Source organism: Toxotes jaculatrix, chromosome 21 (genome assembly GCF_017976425.1).
Source record: "Toxotes jaculatrix isolate fToxJac2 chromosome 21, fToxJac2.pri, whole genome shotgun sequence".
Taxonomy (NCBI): domain Eukaryota; kingdom Metazoa; phylum Chordata; class Actinopteri; family Toxotidae; genus Toxotes; species Toxotes jaculatrix.
The window spans coordinates 17,185,552-17,207,833 of record NC_054414.1 but is presented as its reverse complement, the minus strand read 5'-3'; the positions used below and the strand labels follow the sequence as shown (position 1 = coordinate 17,207,833).

Below are 22,282 nucleotides of genomic sequence, written 5' to 3'. Positions count from 1 at the left end.
CAAAACAAAGCACAAGGCACCAGTGATTTGCTGTTTCAGATAGTAGTCTTAGTTGTGAGAAAATATAAACCAAAAGTTCTGTGTGTATGTAAAGGACGTTTACAGGCCTGCCAATGTGTCTGCATTATCATGTGGATAACTGGGACACGTACTGTAAGTTAGGAAATACGCCTGAAGGCATTCCTTTTATTGTAAGAGCTAGAGAGACTGGTACGAACAGCTTGGTTTCGTTGCAGTTATACTTTCGTCCCCTATTATTCAACAGGGGCCGTGAAGGTCCGACTTTGTCCAATTGGGAGGATTATAATCAGTAATGTCTTTGTTACTTGGCTGTATGCTGTAACCCTGTGATTCCTGAAAAAAAATCAGCTCGGACAGGAGCTGTGATTAATTAAAATAAAAATGTATTTTCGTTTTAATATGCCATCTTCCTCCAACACTTACTCGTTTGATCGATGAACAAGAGTTATTTTGCCTTTCGCGGCGACTATGGTCAACGCCTTGTGATTTGTGTGTTTGTGGCGCTTCCTGTGAGAACGGAAGTAAGAGGAGGTAATGCTCTCGCTTTGTTTTTATTCCGGTGGGAGTACTGCGCATGCGTGTGGGTCTGGACCTGTTTTATAAAGAAATAAATATCAACTTTAACAGCATTCCGTTTGTTTTTAATTTCAAAGTTAAGAGCTTTAATTTATTCGACAAATGTTTTTATTTTTGCTAATTTCGAGGGCTAACCAACATAGCTTCCCTAGCGCGGCGTGTGTACACGCGATCAACGTACCTTTACCCACCATGCACCGCGCGCAAAGATTTCGTAAAGTTTATTAAAACATTCATTTGAATGAAATACATTCTTATGTAATTGATTAATGTTCGTATTACATTTTTATAAAAGAAGATTATGAACCGCCTAAACGGCTAGTTGTAGCGGCGCAGTGCCACCGTCACCGTAAGATGTGTGTCGACGAGTGACTCCCTCCGTGTTCGCTCACTGTTCTTAGTACACTCATGTTTCTCTTCAGATCGTATAAATCTTTCGCCTTTTACTAAAGATTTCCGTGGAGAGGAACAACATGAGTTTCTCCTAATTTTTTGATGCCCTGTGTCATGCGGGGCTTCCTCTACTGTCAAAGAAAACAAACTTTGGTACCTTTGTTGAAGCTATGACTCCTAATTCAAAAAAATAAAGCACATACTTAATTTGACATGAGTCTGCAACAAACAGTGCTGTGGCAACGTTTTAGGCCCAAAAACTTAAAAGTGAGGATGTTTGCAAAAATAATGTCATGAATTGTTTTTATTGATCAATAAAAAAAAATGATCAAGAGGAAAAATTATTTTAAAACGTATATAGAGTTCCCCAAATAGATAACATAAGTCATACAAAGAAAATTAAAAACTGCCAAAAAAATGCTCAACATACACCCATAATATGTTTGTGTCAATCTAATGAAAGAACATCATCAAGGCTCATTTATTTTTCCAATCCATTAAAATGACAAGAATACAGTCCAGATCTGCCCAGTTCTTGTTTTACTGGATATATCTGGTTTATACTGGTTTGAAAGAAACAACTTTTACTTTATTGTCAACACAATATTAACCATATTTTCATTTCTGGTCCCAGATCAGACCTCTGTTAAAAGATGCTCAAAAACATTTCCTCCGTGAATAGGAGTTATATAACTTGAACATACTCTGCATGAGTAGAGTTTCTGTCTTTGAAATCACATGGTGCTTTGTATTTGACTTGAAATTCCAGCAGAGGGCGCATATGTGAAGCGGTGCGCAGCTGACAGCGGTGAGAAATACACCTACTGATATAAATAGACTCCTTGTGTTTCCTTGACTTTAACTCTTAGAACTTGTTTTCCGGTCATAATGATATTATCATACCTGCCAAAAAAAAACAAACAAAAAACAAAAAACAAACAATGACTAAACATCTGCCTTAATGTCCACACTGTAGTTAACCCCTAATAATTTAAAAATATATATATATAAAGTCTAAAAAGGCATTTTTAGTATTGCTATGTTATAATAACAAAATGAGTCATATTCTTGCCATCCTTTCCAGTCCACCCTCTGTCCAAAAGAACACACAAATAAAAAGAACAGATTGGGAAGTGTGGTTAAATTCAGACTTCCCATTTCTTGTGGATTTTGTGCTGTAATGTGTCACTGGCTGCCTTTCTCAGCAGACACATGCACTCACACAGAACAGGAAATAAGACAGAGGCAGTCGAGCAGAAACAATACATGCAAGCAGCACTTTGACTCCTGCTCTGTGGACACACACCTGCTTCGGGGTTTGTCTGAGATACGTCCAATTGTGGGGACATTTTTGGAAACAAAATCAGGCAAGTGGATAAATTATTTTTTCCACACTGAAGCCTTAGGATATGAAATTCCAGGATGTGGTTTTTGTTGTTGTTGCTGTTGAGCTTTAACTTAAAGTGTATTCTGACTCAGGTGACTTATCCTTTAGATACCGAACTGCTAAATTCATCAAGATATTATGAGTCTGGGAGATTAGTAAAGTCCTTTTTTCCCATGTTGGCAAACTTTTTCCTTTTTAATGGGGTCTTTTTATAAAATATAACATTTATATTTTACAATATCCATTTGATTGGAACAGGTATACATTCACCCTAACCTGTTAAAAATAAAATGTGAATGTGATAATATGGCTACAACAAAAACACAAAATTGTACCTTTTGCGTGTGAAAGAGCTGCTAACCGATATATCATGTGGTGTTATTGTAATGCGGGTGCTTTAGGAGACAACACACAACAGCAAATACTCTGAGTGCTTCATGGACAGAACACAGCCTGATAAGGTAAACTGAGATTGTAAGGTGACGTCGGACTGACGCTGAGCTGAGGTTGGTGCAGGCTTCCTGTTTTGAGGCAAAGCAATTTTCAGCTTGCTGCTCTAGTCATCTTTATGTTTAGGTTAAAGTTGCTTTGCAGCAAATGGAGCAACTTCCTGTCAAATCCTGTGCACAGAAGTAGAGGCTTTTACCTCTGCCACCCTTTTGTTCGCGCTCTGAAACGGCATCAGTCTTTCTTATAAAGCAGCATTCTGATCATTTTTACCACTAAACAATTCAAACAACAACAAAAACAAACAAACAAACAAACAAAATCAATTACTGATTAACAGAGCAGATTAACCAGTCCACACAGAACAAGGAGACACAAACCAACACAAATCAACAGAAAATGACATAAAAGCTGGACTGTAGTCACTTTATTATCTCTTTTAGTCTTGGGGTCTTGCTCCTATATAAGAGGGGTGGGGGACATATTACATGCCTGTTGTCCTATGACCCGTCCTTGACAGTAACATACCATAACAGGCTAAAGTGTGAAGAGGTAATGTCTTGGAGCTGTGAACCGCTAACTAACATTTGTAATAGCTACTTTTTGAAAGCTGCCCCACCTTCACATTTCCTCTATTTACAGCTCCACAATGTGCACACATTAACTGAGGGGCCACACGGGCGGGAGCATGGAGCTTGTGTGGGTGCTGTATGAGTTCGAGTACACAGCGAAGGATGGCCGCCTCGTGTCCATCAAGCCTAATGAAAGCTACATCCTGCTCTCCAAGACAAATGAGCACTGGTGGTACGTCTGCAAAGACCAGCAGACGAGGCCCTTTTACATCCCTGCAAAGTACGTGAAGGAGCTCCCATCACATACTGGAGACTCTCCTGGAACTAAACAGCCGGATTCAGCTGAGTGTGTGACCAACAGTAAACCTGTGGATACTGCTGATATGACACCAAGTAAAACAACGACAGTGATCTGTGTACCAGCTCAGGATGCTTCAAGAGAGACAAACCGATTCTCCACTTTTGGTTTCTGTGAGAACATACCAGATGTGATGCCCCATGAGACTCTGAGAGAAGGACAGACCACCGGCAGCTCTGCACCTAACCTGGATAAAACAAAGATACATAACTCAGCAGGAAGCTTTTCATTAACCTCAGCACCTCTGAAACCTGACCACCTGCAACTGTATGCAAAACCTCAGCCAGTGCTAAAGGCTGGTGATGGGCAGCAATGGTCGAAAAGCTCAGTGCAGGGTGATAAAGTAGAACCGCCACGGACTTCTGTGGATGATGAGGACACAGGCTTCCCTTCACCCCCTAGTTCGCCCATATATGACACAATACCACAGCTTAACATCACAGAGTTTGACGAGTTCCCTGACCCGCCTGATCCTCTTCCTTCCAATGACATAACGGAATCGCAGCAACAGAGTTTGAATCCAGCTGCAGAGGCAGAATCTTCTACAGGTGCACTTCGCATTGAGCAGGTATGGACATTATGCAGTATTCCTTATTCATTCATCACTCTGTTTCAGTCTCAGTCAAGCATGAGATCAAATTGTTATTTGGATTTCACAGCCGGGAGAGGGCGCAGTTTCATCATGTAAAGTATGAGCGATCGGCTCCTACAGCACGGTGCTCAAAGACGACTTCATGTTGTATTGTCTTTGAATTAAAAGTTGTTGTTTTTTTTTTTAACACTGATCAGCAGAAAAGAAAATTTCATACCAGAATGAAGATCTCACGTTCATATTAATCTAAATTAATTACAAATATGAAATATTGCATATGAGGAAGTGTAACCTCGGTAAGCTCCTGTGGGCTGGAACACTATGGAAATGATTCCGCTCAGAGGATCTTTGTTGTACGAAGGTTTGTTTATTTCCATAAACTCATCCTCACACACGCATATGACTTGTTTCCATAAGTATTGAGAAGTATTTAACGGAAAGTGCCTAAACCGTCTGTGCTGCACGGTGTCACATGGTTTAAACTGAGATCACCTGTGCTGTGAACTGTAGTATAAACGCACCGGTAAACACCTGTCTGATACTTGTTAGTGGTTCTCGAGTTGGTCACAAGATAAACCTGAGGGTGTCAGGAAATGATTAACAGGACAGGAAAAAATAATAATATTATTATTCTGCTGTGTAAAACTACACTTTTCTCAGATTTTGCTCTGTTCTTGACATGTTGACATGTTAACGCTCGGCAGTTTTTTTTATCTCTTCAGGCATTTAAAACTATTCAAATGAAGCGACCTGAGGAGGGAAAACATATTTAGTGGTTCTCCCCAGGAGAACCAGACTTTGATTTGTAAAATCCACGGAGTTCTTCTTTAAATACTGTACTTCAGTTGGTTCCTGTCCACCACTGACTGAGTGAGTTAAGAGACTGGATCAGTGGTTGGTTTCTGACACTTTTTGCAGTGAGGGTCCTGACTCGGAATACCTCGCTGGCTGGGCTCACAGTATCTGTGCCAGCTCATCAGCATATGAATGGCCGGTCGTCCCCTTCATGCCATTTCAATGGGCGAAAGGAGCTGTTTCTTGAATACCTCAGTAAAAGCAGCTGATTCGAGCTCCGAGTTTTGGTTTGCGAAAAGTTTCTGCGGGCGCGGAATCGCGTTTACCTGCCGTGTATACTTCACGTTTCGATGGCACACCTTTGGATGCGCTCTTGTTTAACTTAGTGATTTGTTTAGAAGGGGACCGAGGGCTTGTGGCTTCAGATTGGACGAGTTTGTCATCAACCTTAGGGGTTGTACAAAGTCAGTGTTAGTTCGGAACAGGTTACAAACAGGTTGTGTGGCTTCTGCGTCTGAAGAAGAAGAAAGGAAGGAGTTAACCCGAGCTCTGCCGGCCACTCCCAAACCTCCAGCTGCTACCTGGTTTCCCCAGCACCGATGACGATCCCGGGGAATCGTGATCAACCGCACCGCAGGGAAACGGTGAAACATTTGGGAGTATAAAGCTCACCTCGTCCTCTTTTCCTGGTGGATGTAGTTTGTCGATTATAAACGACAAAACAGAAAAAAAAACTTTTGTCTTAGGTAAGTTTAACGACACTTCCCATTGGTTTCGCACCTGTTGCATGGTTTCAGGATAAGTGACGTCAGCCAGGAGTCAGTCTGTGAAGGAGAAAGTGTTTGATTAGATTTCTGTTTGACTTTAATCGAACATGTGTGTCACTTTGAGCCCTGTAATGGCTGCAGCCTCTCCCAGTTTCCCCAGTGACAGCGTGTGCGTTACCGGCACAGTTCACTGCTTCAGAGGGAGGCAAAGCCTAACTGGGTTCACAACCAATGTCTGCATTTTGAACATTGCTGGTGATGATATGTGGGTCTCCGTTTCTCCTCTGTGGATGCATGAATGAGACCCCACACTTGTAACAGGACTGCAGACGTGCCAGGACCCCTCAAGTGCATTAATTCTTACCCCACAATGGAGGGCCATCTCCATGGTGATGTGAGGAGGGGGTCTGGACTGACTCCCAACAAGCAGGGCTTTGGAGCTTTTAGTGCCAGCCCTGCCATGCACTTGGCGTGTGTCCATATGTAATGTGCAGAACTTGCAATTAGCCCAAATGTAGGTCACTTAATATCAAGGGTCCATGTAGCCTGTTCTTTGGTCTCAAATGGGATGTTAAGTTTGGTAAGTGGAGGACAAATGCACCTGGGATTGGGAATCCAAAGTTTGGTTAATTTTAACTCTACAGCTTACAGAAAGGAAAACGTGTGGAGATCCAGGCCTGTTTTTTACGGTGATATCCGTCTTTATCGTAGCTTTTTGTGTAAATTGAGCTTTTGTTTTGTCCCTTTGTGCACACCGTAGCCCTGACTGCCATGTTTCGGCATTTTAAACTGAACAGATGATCTGTTCTTCATTTCTGAGAAAGAAACTGGAGGAATGGCGGCTTTGCCACGAGCACCTCACCTACAATAGTGCAGTAATTCCTGCTGCTCTGTGGAACAGACAAAATCAGATGCCAAGAAACTGCTCCGACAGGTAGTGTGAGTGTCTTGTCAGACCTCACTGTACATGCCTACCTGACAGAACATGTGTCCGTCAAGAACAGGTGCACACAGCTTCAGCTTCCTGATTGTTAGTGGTCAGGATGAGCCTCTCATTTTCACCATGCTTTAGTCACATATGCAACATGTGGGGAACAGTGACGTGTTTTGCCATTTAGCCAGAAGTTTAGAAGAAGTTTGTAAGAATTAGCTGGTACATTCTGTCTCAGTTTAAGGTTTTTACAAGCTGCCTTTGTGCCACACAGGTTTGTGTGCTTTTTTTTAGTGTGAACTGAATGTTCTGTATGCACATCATATAAGTGTGATGGTAACAGAGAGGGTTAGGCAGGCCTAGCCCCAGTTTATGCCTCTCCTGTATTACATCTACGTTCAGAAACAAATACCTGGTAATCTCTGAGAAATCCTGAAGATTGTTTAACAGCATTTAAGACTGTTTTTCAAGGCATTTCCAGAATCCTTAAAGACTCTTCTTCTGTTTGTTTTAGCCAGCTGCAACTGGTTTTCCCAGCAATTACATGAGCCCTTGCTCATTTGTGAAACACGTGAAAAATATTAACTGTGATTTTGCATGAAAATAGAACATTTTGGAAGGAAACACCAATAAATAGCAATATAACTGAGAATAGCTTTAACGCATTGTGCAAATTGAGCTAGATGTATATGTATATTATTTGCAGCTACTATCTTTGTTTAGGAACAAGAGGTTCAACTTGGGAATCTGGTTAAAACTTTTGTAATCATTCAACAGACGAACAGCCTTTGAGAATTCTGGTAGTACCATCAGAACAGCCCTAAACGATGTTGAACAACCTTGTTTTTTTTTTCAAAGATTGCTGGAAAGATAATTTTTTCCAAAAATCAGAAACTTGCTCTGTAACTAAAATGGAATGTTAATACACAAGAGATACGACTGGGGCTAAGGCAGGAATAAGACAACTGAAATCTGTGTATAAACAATGTGATTATTGGGTGCAGCACTTCAAAGTAGTGTTCACACCCAACATACAGAACAAGGCAAGAGAAAGCAGGAAGTCTGCCTTTTTTTTAAAAAAAACTTTTATTTATAAAACCTTAGAACATTCATCTCCAAATGATGTGTAGATAATCTGTAGGAAGCTTCAGCTGGTCTTTGTGAGGAGCGGCATGAGTCATGCGAACAGGAATGTCTTTTGTGTTTATTTGTAGTATTTGTAAAGTGTTTTTGTGAAGTTGTAATGACATGCTTGATTACAGTGATCCTCTCATTCAGTTCATCCTACCTGGAACACAATGGTGTTTGTCTTCATTTATTAGTGCAGAGCAAAAGGTTCCCAGAGAGAGTTAGTGCTGAAGTCCCAGGTGTTGTAGACCGTCAGATTCAGCGGTCTGCTTTTTGGGTTGTTTGTGTGCTGTGTGTTGATATTTACTTGCACCTGATGCTAAATGTCAAGGTGCTTTCTTTGCAGCAGAGTGGGGTTTCCATTTTGATTTGCTCATTTCCAGTTGCCTCAGAGAGGACTGCAGAAACTCTCACTTAAATAATTCCCCTCCTACACAGAAAACACTTCACCTACAAAGTTAGAGTGGGAGTCATGAGCAAGCAATATCTGCAAATTCCGTACGTCAGCCAGCAGACCTGGCCTGAAGTGCAAAGATAACAACACGATAAGCTGATGGAATCTACACTGAAAATTTGTGGAGTTATCCTGGATTCTGGGCCATGAAGAGTGTGATGTAAGAGGAGGTGGAGCCACATAGATTCAATAGCTCGACTGTGTGCTTTGTGGCGTGATTTGGGCCCCAATTTGGTTCTCCATTGTCTGATTGGGTGAGTGCTAATGTGGTTAAGTAATCAAGCAGATTGCTGCTTCATGCATTGCTGAGGGCACAGAGTTGTCTGCTCTGCACTGCAGGACGTTCGTTCCAAACCATGCTTGAAAACACAGTGAAATGCAGTTTTTAAAAATACTTATTTGCATCTTCCAAGTAAAACAAGCCAGATACAAACAGTTTTTCATTGCAGACAAAACTGCGTGACGTGTTAAATTTTAGAGATGCGTACTTTTCCGATTCTGGTGAATATTTTTTCACAACAGTGTAAATTTGTCCGTGTTTTTCTCAGGCACATTTGAATAACAAACTATCCTCTGCTCAATTCATAATGTCTTGGATGTTCCAGGAAGCATTGGTTCAATACAGCCATTATAGACACTGAAACAAAGCAATCAACATGCATAGCTGCAGCAATATAAACATAAGTTAACCACTATGGCCTCAAACCTAATTTGAGATTAACCATAACCCAAATATCTTGACTAAAAATAGCCACAAAATGCTCTGTTTGCTGTCTGCAGTCTGGCTAATGTCGTCCCAGTGCAGAAGGAAATATTGATTGAACAATTGGACTTCCTGTTTCAAGTGTTAACCCTGATGGAGTACATCTTTAACAACACAATGTCTCATCAGAGTGGCCTGTCGAAAGCAGCTCTCACATATTGTGGGAAATTATTGCTTCCCTCCCCTTTACTGGCTGAGTGACTAGCAGAAGGCTGAATAATCTACAATTGAGAAGCTGCTGCACATGTAAAAGAAAAGTAGTAGTTTTTAGTCACGCTTTCTAAAAGCTTTGTCTCCATTAATGTTGTTTCTTTTTTTTTTAACGATAGGGGCACAGAGGCAGGAAGTAGGTTGAAGTGACCTGCAAAGTTTATGCTGCTCCCTTTATCTAACCCTCTTCTCTGTCTTGTTTTCATTGTCTCTTTCTGTTTTTGGCTCTTAGCACACACAGACAGTTGCCCTCTCCCCCCCATCCTGTGCAAGGGAATTCATGCATAGGCTCACACAAACACAGACAGACACTCTCTCACGCACACACATCTCACCCAGTCCTCACACAGTCCCTTCCTGCTGCTATTGTAACAGAGTTCACAGTTCTCCTTTCTATCTGGGCTGCAACTGTCACAGCTGCGGCAAGAGGAGGATGTGTGTTTGAGGGTGTGTTTCATGAATGTGCCTTCGCGTCTCTCCCATCACAAGTTGATTGAACGTGGCTGCACGCTTGAGTCGCTTCAGTTTGGTGCCCATTTGGATATATGGCTGCTCTAAAAAGAACAAAATAAACATGGTGGACATGTACGCCAGGGTTTGCTCAAGTCACCAGGGCAAGCAGGGCTTGACTCTGCCGGTGGTTCCTCAGGTAGGTGACGATCATGCTGGCATCAAAGCGGCTTTTATTGCTACGTTACAAGATTTCAGTCTTTGCGATCAGCGTATTTGATATGCTTATATGTTTTTATAACGCTCTTGCTTCCTGCTTTGCGTAAACATGTCACCCCTGCACTTGTCTCTTTTCCTGTACTGAGTCAAGTGGTGTGAATAATGAACTGACAGCGCTGACAACTGTTGCTTGAAAGCTCTGCTTTTCTAGATGTCGACTTTGATGTTTTATCTTTTTGGTTTTGATGTTGAAGAATCCTTTTATGGGTTTAGGTCTGAATTTGAATTTGAAGTACTTTGTTTCAAAACAACCAGACCGGAGAACTCATGATGTGTGACGTTATGTGGATATAGAAGCTGCCGCTGCTGAAATTTTGCTTTTCATCCTGAACAAAAAACAAAATGTCACTTCCAGTTTTGTGTGTTTTGTTTTTTTTTTTTAAGACTGCAGACATGTTTTCTGTTATTGTGGCTTTGGACACAAAACGGATGTCGTTCACCTACATACTGCAAACATACTAGGACATAGGAGCATTGGTGGAAAAAAATATTGAGTTCCTTAGGTAAAAGCAACACTATGTTAGTTTAAAAATGCTCCTCTACAGGTAAAAGTCCTCCATTCAGAATCTTAACTAACAGAAGTGTTATTATTAAAAGGTACTTTTAATCTGCAGAAAAATGTTCCCTGTGACAGGTGTTTTATTAAAAATTACATGATTAGATTGTTATTGATGCATTTCCAACCCAGGGGTCAGACCCTCACACAATCACAGCAGAAATCTGAGAGACTGTAAGGTGATTGCTGAGGTAGGAGCAAAGATCTGCTAACAGCTCATACTGTAGACATGTTTTTGTAAGGGCTGACGAGCCAGAAAGTTTGGGAATTGGGTTAATCTTCGGCAATGGTCTGATAAATGTAATACTGCAGGAAGTGTAATTTTTCCCCTTGAAAAAGTAAAAGTTGCGTAGAAGTATTAAGTGTAATGGAAGGGGCTGTAGCATTGGAGCTGCTCAGTGATCTTCGTACTTGATTTTCTGGTCAAAGTGATGTCAGTCTGTTGCACCATTTCATCACAGCGTTTGTTGATATGTTTCCTACGCACGGTATATGCAGCTTTCCTTTCACTGCATGTGGTTGGGTTTTGGTGGTTTGTTCCAGAGGATGGGGGCATTTCAGCAGAGCTGTGTCAGAGATCAATGAAGCAGCTCTTTCATTTCCTCTGTCTATTTCTGTTTGGTCGTGGTGGTGTGTTGTTTGGAATCAATCTGTTTCGGGGTCAGTTGTCTGGCTGTTCGAGATTGACTGCCTCATTTTTAGATTGAGATCAATAATGAAGCAAAGACAGAAAAGAGATAACATTGAATAGGCCCATTAAAAAAAAACCCACAGGTGATCATGAAATTGATGCAGAAATGCCTGCAGTTCTATTCATGTCAACAGTTTTTATCCCCTGAGCTCCTCAGCCTGTTGGCAGTGGTGGAAAAAGTATTTAGATCCTTTACTTAAGTAAGAACAGCAATATTGAAATGAAAAAAAAAAAATCTTCATTACAAGTAAAAGTGAAAAAAAAAGAAAATTTGCTAAAAAAAAAAGTTTTTGTGCAGTGAACAATGCGAATCGCAGGATTTGTGTGAACAGTCTTACATATAGTAACAAGTACCTTCAATTGTCAAATAAATGTAGTGTAGTAAAAATATGAAGTAGTGTGAAATCTACTGGAGTAAATGAATGTGGCCTGACATGTTTCTCCCTCATAGCTCTGCACATTGCTCACAGTGATGACCAGATGCAGCACAGACACACAGGTCTCAGGTCTTGGTGTATATATATATATATATATAGACCATGCAGCTAGCTAAGAGTACACTCTAACAATAGAGTGTAGTCTGACAGAGACAGCAGGCTCTCTCTTTGTGTACGTGCCATCATGACAGCACTGAGGCTCCCCAGATCAGGAGATCCTGGGACTCTCACGGCGAGGAATAATTATCTCGGTGGTGCCCAGGTGAGAAGAGAGGGACTAAAAGAAAGATCACAGTGTTTTTGATTTGGCAGGGGTCAAGTGTAACTGTGGCACTTAGTTATCGCCGCACAGTTTCAGGCGCGCTCAGGACAGAGGCAGCCTTTCATCACATTCATTGGCGTTCTTTAAACAAATTAGTTGTGATGATCGTATCTATTTGCATGTCATATTCCTGCCTTGCAGCAAGTTGTACCATGTGGAGCATGGAGGTTTCACCAGCTTCCTTCTGACTGACAGAAACTTAAAATGTAGTTTGTATCAGATCATTGAAAAACTGAAGGAGTTTTAACTGATGACTGGTTGTAGGGCAACAAAACCCAAGACGATGCCTGATCATAGTGCTTTAACCTGGTTTTTTACTCTGCACTTTGTTTCTGTGGTCAGTTGCTGTCACGGGTTTGGTAGTTAATCAGGCGCTCAGCATGGCAAACTACCAAACTACCAAACTCAGAGAAAGCAACTACCAACACATCTTAGTCTGGAAGGAATGAGCGTTAAACTGTTGTGTATTGGGGTTTTTGTGTGTGAGACATGAGGCTGGAATTAGGTAACAAACATTATTTTTGGAGGAACACCTCTGTGGTTTATGTTTTTTTTCAGCTGAAGGCTACTTCCTGAGTTCTGTTAGATGCGGAAGGCTGACTTATAAAGAGCTGCAGCAAGAGCAGAGGGCTGAAGGCTGGCTCTTGACACTGTTTGACACAGCTTTAATCGTGTGAAATATTACTTACAAGTACTGCAATGTGACATGTCTGTCATTTAAAAGCTTGTTGTAATTTGCAGGATATTGTCTTTATAGAAGCACACACACACACACACACACACACACACACACAAAGGCGCACGCACACATATACTGTTCCTACATTAGCTTTAGTTCTCATTCTGTAGAAGAACTTGAGGTTTTATTTGAGTTTCCACATCTGCATTTTTTGGCCTTTCCACAGGTGGAGAATGAAAGTCTCCGGTCACCCATTTACGTCAATGTAGCACAGCTTCGCCAGAGCATCTCTGAGTCTCCCCCCTCCGCTCCTTCGTCCTCCTCTGCTTCCTACCTTGAAGAGGTATGGGAGGTGCACCTTGACCACGAAAGTGGACAGGAGTACTACTACCACCCCGCCACGGGGCGCACCACCTGGGACAATCCTTTTCTAGACTCCTCCACGGACCCTGAGTCTCTCCCTACAGAGGAACCTTATTCCCCCTCACCTCCTCAGTCACCTACCCTCTCTCTGCCCACCGCCTCCCCCCCTGCGTGGACCTCAGACTGGGAGCAGTTAGTGGATGAGACTAGCGGTCGCCCTTACTTCTATAACCCAATGTCTGGGGAGACGTCTTGGGAGCCTCCAGAGCAGCTGAGCCCATATCCCCCTCTGATGGAGCCTATGAATGTGCACAGGTTTCACGAGGACGGGCCGGTAAGGACAGCCTGGCTGCTCTACTTAGCCTCTCCCTGTCTCCTGTTTTAGCTTCACCCAGGGGAAAGCTGTAAATACAGTCTGCTTTTAATAAAATTAAATCTCCTGCACCTACATAGCAGACAGGACTGGTTTTCATCAGGAAAGCCAACTACTGCACAATGTCCCCAGCTGTGTCCCTGTAACTGTAAAAGAAGGGGCTACTGAGAAATGTTGAAATGTTTCACTGCATATCCATATCTTGCATTGTGTCTGACGCATTATTCAAACTATTTCACACATTTTCTGTGTTTCATCACGTGGTTTTCTGTTGGTTTTTCTTCACAACGCAAGCCACAAGTGACCCCTTTTCTCCCTCTTAATGACTTTTTTTTTTTTTGAGCTTGAGCTAGAACATTAATGGGCCAAGGCAGAATAATACTTTGAGGCCATGGAAATGCTCTGACTTATTTATCAAAGTCATAGGAAAGTCCTTGAGCTCTGCATCGGGGCCACGGTAGGAAGTTATTCAGCTGACATTATTCAGAAGAGATGTAGAAACATTTCAACACAGAAACTGAACTGAGGCAAAGATCAGCATCAGCGTCTGTTGATTACTGTAGTGTGGCGGACAAGACTCCCCAGGGGTGATTAAAGAAGTAGTTCAGCGTTTTTGGAAATACACTTATTCACTTTCTCGCTGAGAGTCATGTCTGTAAAATCACAGACTGTAATTTTTACACTTTTATCAAACAAAATTTCTATTGATTAGTGAGTTTTTAATGATTTTATAGGTAGATTAGTTTTTTTCCTCCTGTTTCCAGTCCTGATGTACCTTCATATTTTCCTGTACAGATAAAAGTGCTGTTCATTTCCTCATCTAACTCTTGGTAAGAGAGTGTTTCAGTGTATTTCCTAAAATGTTGAACTATTTTTAATAAGACAGGAAACAGGAAGACAAAAAGAGTTTCTCCAATAAAATTATTTTAATTTTGTGTTTGTATGTTGCTGTAAATTCCCACTTTATTTTCAAGTTTGTGTGTATGATCTAATTTGTGTTTCCACCATGTTTACATTCCCAGCCTCCTCTACCTGAGGAGGACTACCCCTCGGAGGGATACCCAGCTGATGATCAACCAGAGGCCTACGAGAAGCTCCTTGCCACGGGACCTCCCACCCTCCCCAAGGAGTACACCCTCAGCCACGTGAGCCGGACCATCATCCCCAGGGCCAACCTGGACCGCAGTACCCCGAGTGGTTGGAACCTCACGGTGGAACCCAGCGGTACCTGGGTGTTCACCAGTGAACACTCTCCAGATCAGGTATGTCCAAGAACCTGCATGCTTCCTCACCTCGACACACCTATCCAGTCTCTGTGTGAAGTGGGCGTGATTGTCGAGTTGCGATCATATACAAGAAGCCAAAGAAGTACCAGCAGTAGACTGTGATGCAATGAGTACTGTGCAACTCTTCCTTTATGTCACCGACCTCACTCAGTAACCCTTCACTGCGCTATCGCTGTAGGACATCCTTTTAATTTGAAAGCATTAATATATTTACATAATGTAAATATTTGGAATAGGAGAAGAGCTTTTTATGTTATGAGTTATCGTGGCAGTAAAACTACTTTTCATTTCTTTTTTTGAAAACAGCAGTGACATTGAACCCTTTTAATTTTAAATTTATGTTATGTAACAGTGGATCAAGTCTGTGGATGATCGAGGGCGGACCTACTACTACCTGAGGGACGGCTCCAAGTCTCAGTGGAACCTGCCTGAGGTGAAAATCTTCCTGTGGTTATAAAACTACAATAGATGTCACACTCTGTCAGAGTTGGGCTTTTTCTTGTCTTTTTTTGCTGCATTTATGGTTTTCAGACATCAGTTTCAATTTAGATTATGATTACTGATCAAATTCTTGCCTTGGGGGCCAATGAAAAACAGTTTCCACTTTACTAGCGTCTTTTTAGGAGAGTATAACTATAAATATAAATCTGACCCAAAAAAATGACATTGGCAGTACCTTTTTTTCAGGCCCGAGAGGTGTTTGCAGGCCTTCCTCTCTGGCTGCCTGGGCAGCCTGTATGTAGCCTGAGAGGCGAGACTCAGGGCAAAAATAAAAGAAGGAATAAAAGAAGGACAAAAATAAGATAAACATTTTTCAAGTTTTCCAAATTCAAGTATTTAGACTAAACTGTTTTTTGGTTCCCCCAGGCCCCTGTAGCTCCGGGTCAGTCCAGGGTGGAGAATGGTGTTGAGCCCGAAAACACGTCAGTCTTTAAGAACTGGCGACACACCATGGGACCTGCTCAGCTCAGCTCAGCCCAGGATGACGGGGTACACACACACACACACACATAGACACACATATTCACACACTTTCAGACCTGCATGTACATGCTGTTTCACACATGGGTGTGTCAGCTGGCTAAAACGGAAAGCTGCAGCCAGGTGAGTAGTGAGGGCGAATCCCTATTTAACAGCCGGCACTCCTACGTTTTTAACCCTTATTTAGAAAGGCAAATCAACTGCAGTGCTCTCTTATTTACAGTAACAACTTGAGGACAGAGCGGCAGAGGGAGGGACATGGAGGGCAACATTTGTACACAAACACCTGGGAGTTGCTGGATACAAATAAGGGCTTGAGTTTGTTCCTACTGAGCAGCTCAGCTGTAGCAGCCGGGGGTTCAATACCTCACACAAGGTCACAGCAGTGGTAGCATGTTAGGCCGGGGCGGGTGTTTATTTCTCCCCCCAGATTTAACAAAAACACGATCTGATTCCTCAACAAAAAGTATATGCACAAAGGTGTCCACAAACTTTTGGTCAAATTGTGTGTTTATAATAATTCGGAGAATGGAGAAATTAAGAATTTTGGAAGTTCTGGTCTCGTGTTTTCTGAATTATAAATCCTAAAGTATCCTCCTACTGTTCTTCCTCTCTTGTTCAGAGGTTCGTCCCAACTCACAGGAGGAACACGTCAGACTACAGCAGCGACAGCTCCAGTACAGGAAACTCTCCTGAGACGCAGCATAACGTGAGTGGAACATGTGCCGTACCAGTCCGGTCATGTCTACCTATACTAATTATTACTCTAGATTAACTGGAGGCTGACAGAATGACGGTTAGTTAGCCATTAATGATGTTCTGTATCTCTCTCTTAAGGCTTTTGGGTTTAGACCCTGGAGAAACCCGTATTATCTGACCTCGAAGTGGCTGCGCTATAACGTGGGTTGTTAGTTTGTGTGTTCACCTGAGCTTGATGCATAGATAGCGGCGTCTATCTATGATGGGGCAAAAGGTGTGACTGTAGATCACTCAAAGAGCATTTGTTGCATGATCATTCGTATCATCGTGTCTTTCATGTGGGGATGTATTTCCCCTGCTGGGATAGGCAAATTATTGTGCTATTAGTCTGTTTGCTATGAAATTTCCCCGGACTTCTTTCCTTCCTGAACAGCAGGGGAAAGAACATATTAAAATGAAGGAATATTGTTCAGGAACATACTGTCACTTTGGAAGATACTCAGTTGATTTTTCTACCTCAAACTTCTGATGCCTCAAATGAGCTTCAGATAAAGTTTTGAAAACATTTTTGCGTAGGCTCTCTTTTTCCTAGTTCTCTTTTCCCCTCTCGTGACTTGCACTGGATACACACCAGAAAGGGATCTTTTAAAGGTCATTGAAAGGAAGAGTGATTACAACAAGCACAAGCCGCCCGAGCGTCCATATGGGCACCTGACTTTTGTTTTATGACGGACTTGAAAAACTGTGAACGTGTCTGAGACATTTTTAACTCTTCACTCACCATCAATGAATTGATCCCATTAACAAGTGTCTTCAGCTCGACTGTTAAAACTATTAAAACACATCAGTGAGTCACGCTGTTGCACTGGGTGACATGTTCCTTCATTACTAGGAACACACACACACACTGTAGTTTATTTTGACTAAATCCCACATACACTGTCCTCCTGCCGGAAATACTCACCAAAGTAAACTCGCTAAATCTATGTCCTTGAGTGGCTTAACGAAAGTATAGAGTAACACCAGCCACACTCAAGTTGTTGAAACAACAACTTTCTTTTCTGTTGTTTACTATATAATCAGAATTTGCCTCTTAGGAAAGTCCCCGCTGCAAGGAATTCATCATTGTTGACAGACTGTAAAGGAGAAGTCTGAATGTTAACTTCACTGAACGCATCCTGTGTGCATGACTTTACTGATGAGGCTTGTGTTCTGCATTGTAACCAGAACTGTGTCCCTCATTTCATTACATAATTCGACCTTATACACAAGCCTAACAATTACATGTAGTCAACATAGAAGTAAAACATTGCTGTTTTTTTTTAAACATTTTTCAGGTGCAGAACTTAGAGAAAGCTGGAATTCTCAACAAAACAAAAGTGTCTGAGAACGGCAAGAAAGTAAGGTAAATCAAAACGTCCCTTTGTGCTTTTGTTTTTTCTTTGCAGGTATGACATTCTCACATTTCAGTTTTTGAGTCTGTGTGTGTCTGGAGTCGTGTGTCATCCCCTCTTCAAAGTTCTCTGCGGCTTTGTTCTGTGTTAGTCATGCTCATTCCCCCATTTCAGGAAAAACTGGGCCCAGACATGGACGGTTCTCCATGGAGGAGTGCTGACGTTCCACAAAGACCCAAAGTCTGCAGCAACAGGGGCCTCGGTATGACATGCATTTAAGTGATAGACTCACATGTAACATCACAGAAGAGCTCATCACACATTAATAAGAAACTCCAACACCTGATTGTTGCTGCTCATGTCGTATTCTGTACGTTTCTGAGAGGATTGTGACTGGGTGAGATGTTGCAGACAGAATTAATCACTGACTTTTTCTTTTTTTTTTCAACTTGAACTTTCATGACATTGCCCGAAACGTTTTTTTTTCATATACTCTGCACTTTAGTATCATGTTTCATACCTAAGATAGGAAATGAAACATTAAACTGCCGCATGCTGCAGAGAGTGTTGTGTCTTGTTTTTTCAGAGTTGTTTCTTGGAATGCGGTGCTGTCTGTTTGGTTGACAGTTGTATTTTTTTTATTTTTTTTCTCCATGCAGAACAAGACCAGTCAGATTGTTCCAGAGGTCACGGTGGACCTGCGAGGAGCGACAATTGGCTGGGCCTCGAAGGAGAAATCCAGCAAGAAGAATGTTTTAGAGGTGTGTTTGTGTTTGGAACATAATGTTGTGTGTGCCATTTGATGGGATGTTGTGAGTTAAATTAGTAAAAGTCTGTTTTACTTAAAACCCCTGAATGCACCCTTTCTTTATCCATTTTCAGTTATTAAACGAAGTATTTATCAAGAGTTCAACACTGTAGTGGCTCTGTGAGGCTGTAGTTAGGCACAGTGGTGCTTTGAGCTAAATTTGAGCTTCACATTAATATGCTAACATCCTGCTGTTTTACGGGTAATTATCGCTAAGAGTTTAAGATACAAATGAAGTGTCCTCTTTAATGTTCTCTCCTTCAGTTAAAAGGGAAGAACGGTGTGGAGTTTCTGATACAGTACGATACAGAGAGTATCATCAATGACTGGCACAAAGTTTTAATGGACACCATACGACAGCTGGTAAGTACTTCCATTGGTCATAATTGCTAATTGAAAATTATGATATGTGTTTGCCTGAACCATGTGGACAAATGAAAGTGATTAAAAGGTTCAGCTTTGCTAATTGTTGAGATACAGTTAATGTATATGGTTTGTATGTCTGTTCATCAGGAGTACCAGGACCATCACTCAGAGGAGGAGGACGGGGACTTGTATGAGAAGATCGCAGAGCGAGATGACAGGTCTGCAGGTGGCATCGACAAGCGAAGATGTAAGTTGAACAAGCTGCATGTTCCTTCTCTGCAAAAGCAAACATGTCTGAGTTAATTGTGGAATGAATTACATAATAATTTTGACCTAGTTAGAAATATTAGGCCCATTGAGGACTAGAATTACAACTATTTTAATTGTCTTGCATTTCTTTCTGCAGCCTCTAGGCCGAGTGTCACACCGTCATCCAGCTCTGCAGGAGACACAGACCAGAAGAGGGTTCGAACCAAGCTGATGAAGTTCCTCATGAAACGCCCAACACTGCAGTCTGTGAAGGAGAAAGGCTACATCCGAGGTACTTTCAAACAGGGACACATTGGACTCTAGGCCTTTCTAGTTCTTTTTATTTGAATAGAAGCTAATGGAAACAAGTACAAAGAGGAAATGAACCCAGGAGTGACTGCAGTTTATGGCTTTTAGCCTACCAGACACTGAACGCTAACGTTTGTGATTACAAGCACATCCACATGTCAACAAGATATAAAATCTTCAAAATGCATATCTTCAATGGGATGATAATATTACTACTAGAACTACTTCTACAATATATACAAAAAATAAATAAATAATAAATAAATAATAATTAAATAAATAATAATAATGTTCTTATTCCCTTCAGATAATGTGTTTGGTTGCCATCTGTCCACACTGTGTGCTCAGGAGAAGACCACAGTCCCTAGTTTTGTTGAGAGATGTATCAAAGCAGTGGAAAAGAGAGGTAATCTATCTTGTTTATATCAAAGTCAGAATCATACTGGAGTCTTTTTGCTGTGTGCAGTATATAGCCGTTAACTAACTGGTGCCGTATGATGTGCTGGTTTACAGGTTTGGACATTGATGGGCTCTATAGAGTGAGTGGGAACCTCGCTGTCATCCAGAAACTACGCTTCAAGGCCGATCATGGTAAAAACTCCTTTAGTTTAAGTTCACACGAGTTAAACTGAATCATTCAGTCAATGACCCTGTATACAGAGAAGGTGGATTTTTCATAGTGCACACAAGGATTTGCTGCAGTATCTTACTGTAGACAACAGTGCCCCCTGCTGTATTCTAATGGTCTGTACACCTGTTGTGTTAAAACAGAGGAGCTTGACCTCGAGGATGGCCAGTGGGAGGACGTTCATGTCATCACCGGAGCACTGAAGTTGTTTTTCCGAGAGCTTCCTGAGCCGCTTTTCCCGTACAGTCACTTCAATAACTTCATCACAGCCATCAGTAAGCTGATTCTCAAATCCATAAATCTAAAGTTTTTGTTTTCCAGCTAATTTGAACACACAGTTTCACCTGTTCAGAGAGCAAATTATTGAATTTTTGAGTACAGCAAATATCTGAATGAATTTATAGATGATATTATATTTTTAACTGATTAATAACTTTTTTCATATTTTTATAGGAATTCCTGATTACAGCACAAAAGTGTCTCACATGCGTGAGCTGGTCAGATCACTTCCTCCTCCAAATCATGATACCATGGAGCTTCTATTTGGGCATTTACGCAGGTACACTTCCTTCTTTTTACTTTGCATGTACAGTAGGAGATGAATGAAGTTTATTTGAGAATGTAATCTAAAAATGTTGAATTGTATACACAAGTCTTGCCTTAGATGCTCCAGTCACACCAATTAAAAAACAGAAGAAGAAAAAAAAACAATAACAGGGAAGTTATCCTCACGTTGTTATTTTATTTCTTCTGACAGGGTCATTCAGTATGGGGAAGACAATCGCATGACTGTGCAGAATGTGGCAATTGTGTTTGGCCCAACGCTGCTTCGGCCAGAGACGGAGTCATCGAACATCGCGATGCACATGGTGTTTCAGAACCAGATAGTGGAGCTAATTCTGAATGAATATGAGCGTATCTTCCACTCCGGCTAAAGCAGTCACAAGCCTCCAGTGCACCCCTGGGCAAATGTCTAAATGTGTTCAAGTTATTTGAAGTTCTAGATTTACCTTTGCATGCACATGAACAGCTTCAATGCAACACCTGAAAATGAAAGAGTAAAATATGTTAAAGGGCTCAGTTTCCGTTGCTCAGAATATTTGAAGTTTAACCACTTAAACTAGATAAAGGGATCTTCAAATTGTCTTTGTTGAGAATATTTGAAGCATGTTTAACCACTGGAGGTTCACACTGTTAGAACTATCTTTGGCAGTATTTTACGACTGGAAGCTGAGCTGCACAGGTGTAGACAGGTGTGGTTTGGTTTCCTGTCTCATAGCTATTGAGCTTGTTTCTTGGGTGGAAGAAGGAATGTGTTAGATTGCTCTCGCTCCCTGAGATTTTAACTGTCTTAATCTCACGAGTCACTTTCTGAATTTTTTTTAATTGTTTACTTCTATTTTTAATTTTTATTTGTTTTTTGTTTGTCTCAGTTTCTCTAAACTGCAGTTATAATAGAGCCCAAGCCAAACCTGGACATATGCATTAATTCTCTTTTTAAGAAATGATCAATGATTGCTCCCATCTTTATTTTAGAAAGTTTAATAACTTTTAAATATTGTTTTGGATGATCACATATTGCAATAACTGAGATTGTATTCTAATTTTGCATTTTTGTTTATCAGTTTCATTTTTACCCATGAATTCTTTAACTGTAATATAGAAATGTATAAAAAAGAAATATTAATACCAATATCTTGCTGTGAAGTAGATGTTGATATAGAATACTTGTGCAAACTATAGTTTATTTTCCTCAGAATTGTAAAACACCTTGTTTCAATCATGCTGTACTTGAAGGAACTGTATAATAACAACATAGGAATATAAGTAAGTACAACATCTTTTTGAGAGCTGGCAGTGAAGTCAGTCTCACCATGAAACAGAAAAGTGGATATTAGAAGAGATTTATTTCCTGTAAATAGAAATAGATGGCATATTTATGCTGAAAGTTGTTGAAAAATGCACAAGTTATTTGATAATAAATAACTTTGTTTAAAAAAAAAAAGACTGTTCGTTCT

General features: G+C 41.1%; 1 protein-coding gene and 1 non-coding gene across 3 annotated transcripts; both read left to right on the top strand.

Moving 5' to 3' along the window:
- Positions 1-1,000: 1,000 nt before the first annotated feature.
- LOC121175812 lies at positions 1,001-1,114 on the top strand. Its single transcript, XR_005892796.1, has one exon. It is a non-coding gene; the product is annotated as a U5 spliceosomal RNA (small nuclear RNA).
- A 1,128-nt stretch (positions 1,115-2,242) lies between these two features.
- Positions 2,243-22,249, top strand: arhgap27 (Rho GTPase activating protein 27). Of its 2 annotated transcripts, XM_041066861.1 has the most exons (18): positions 2,243-2,357; positions 3,467-4,322; positions 13,035-13,505; positions 14,567-14,806; positions 15,183-15,263; positions 15,698-15,820; positions 16,434-16,520; positions 17,848-17,915; positions 18,079-18,166; positions 18,564-18,665; positions 18,977-19,075; positions 19,226-19,325; positions 19,485-19,619; positions 19,944-20,042; positions 20,150-20,227; positions 20,408-20,539; positions 20,718-20,823; positions 21,022-22,249. In XM_041066861.1, the coding sequence occupies exons 2-18, from the start codon at positions 3,513-3,515 to the stop codon at positions 21,197-21,199; spliced, it is 2,997 nt and encodes a 998-aa protein (XP_040922795.1). In that variant the 5' UTR covers positions 2,243-2,357; positions 3,467-3,512; the 3' UTR covers positions 21,200-22,249. The 2 variants fall into 2 exon arrangements, with proteins under 2 accessions (XP_040922795.1, XP_040922796.1); XM_041066862.1 differs by lacking the exons at positions 2,243-2,357; positions 3,467-4,322 and adding an exon at positions 9,799-10,043.
- The last annotated feature ends 33 nt before the right edge of the window (positions 22,250-22,282 follow it).

What these genes read in the sequence shown, in the direction of transcription:
- arhgap27 (XM_041066861.1), top strand. Translation starts at nt 3,513, where the DNA reads ATGGAGCTTGTGTGGGTGCTGTATGAGTTCGAGTACACAGCGAAGGAT. An exon ending in GAGAACGGCAAGAAAGTAAG is followed by an intron (nt 17,916 to 18,078) that starts GTAAATCAAAAC and finishes CCCCCATTTCAG; the next exon opens with GAAAAACTGGGCCCAGACAT. An exon ending in CAAAGCAGTGGAAAAGAGAG is followed by an intron (nt 20,043 to 20,149) that starts GTAATCTATCTT and finishes GCTGGTTTACAG; the next exon opens with GTTTGGACATTGATGGGCTC.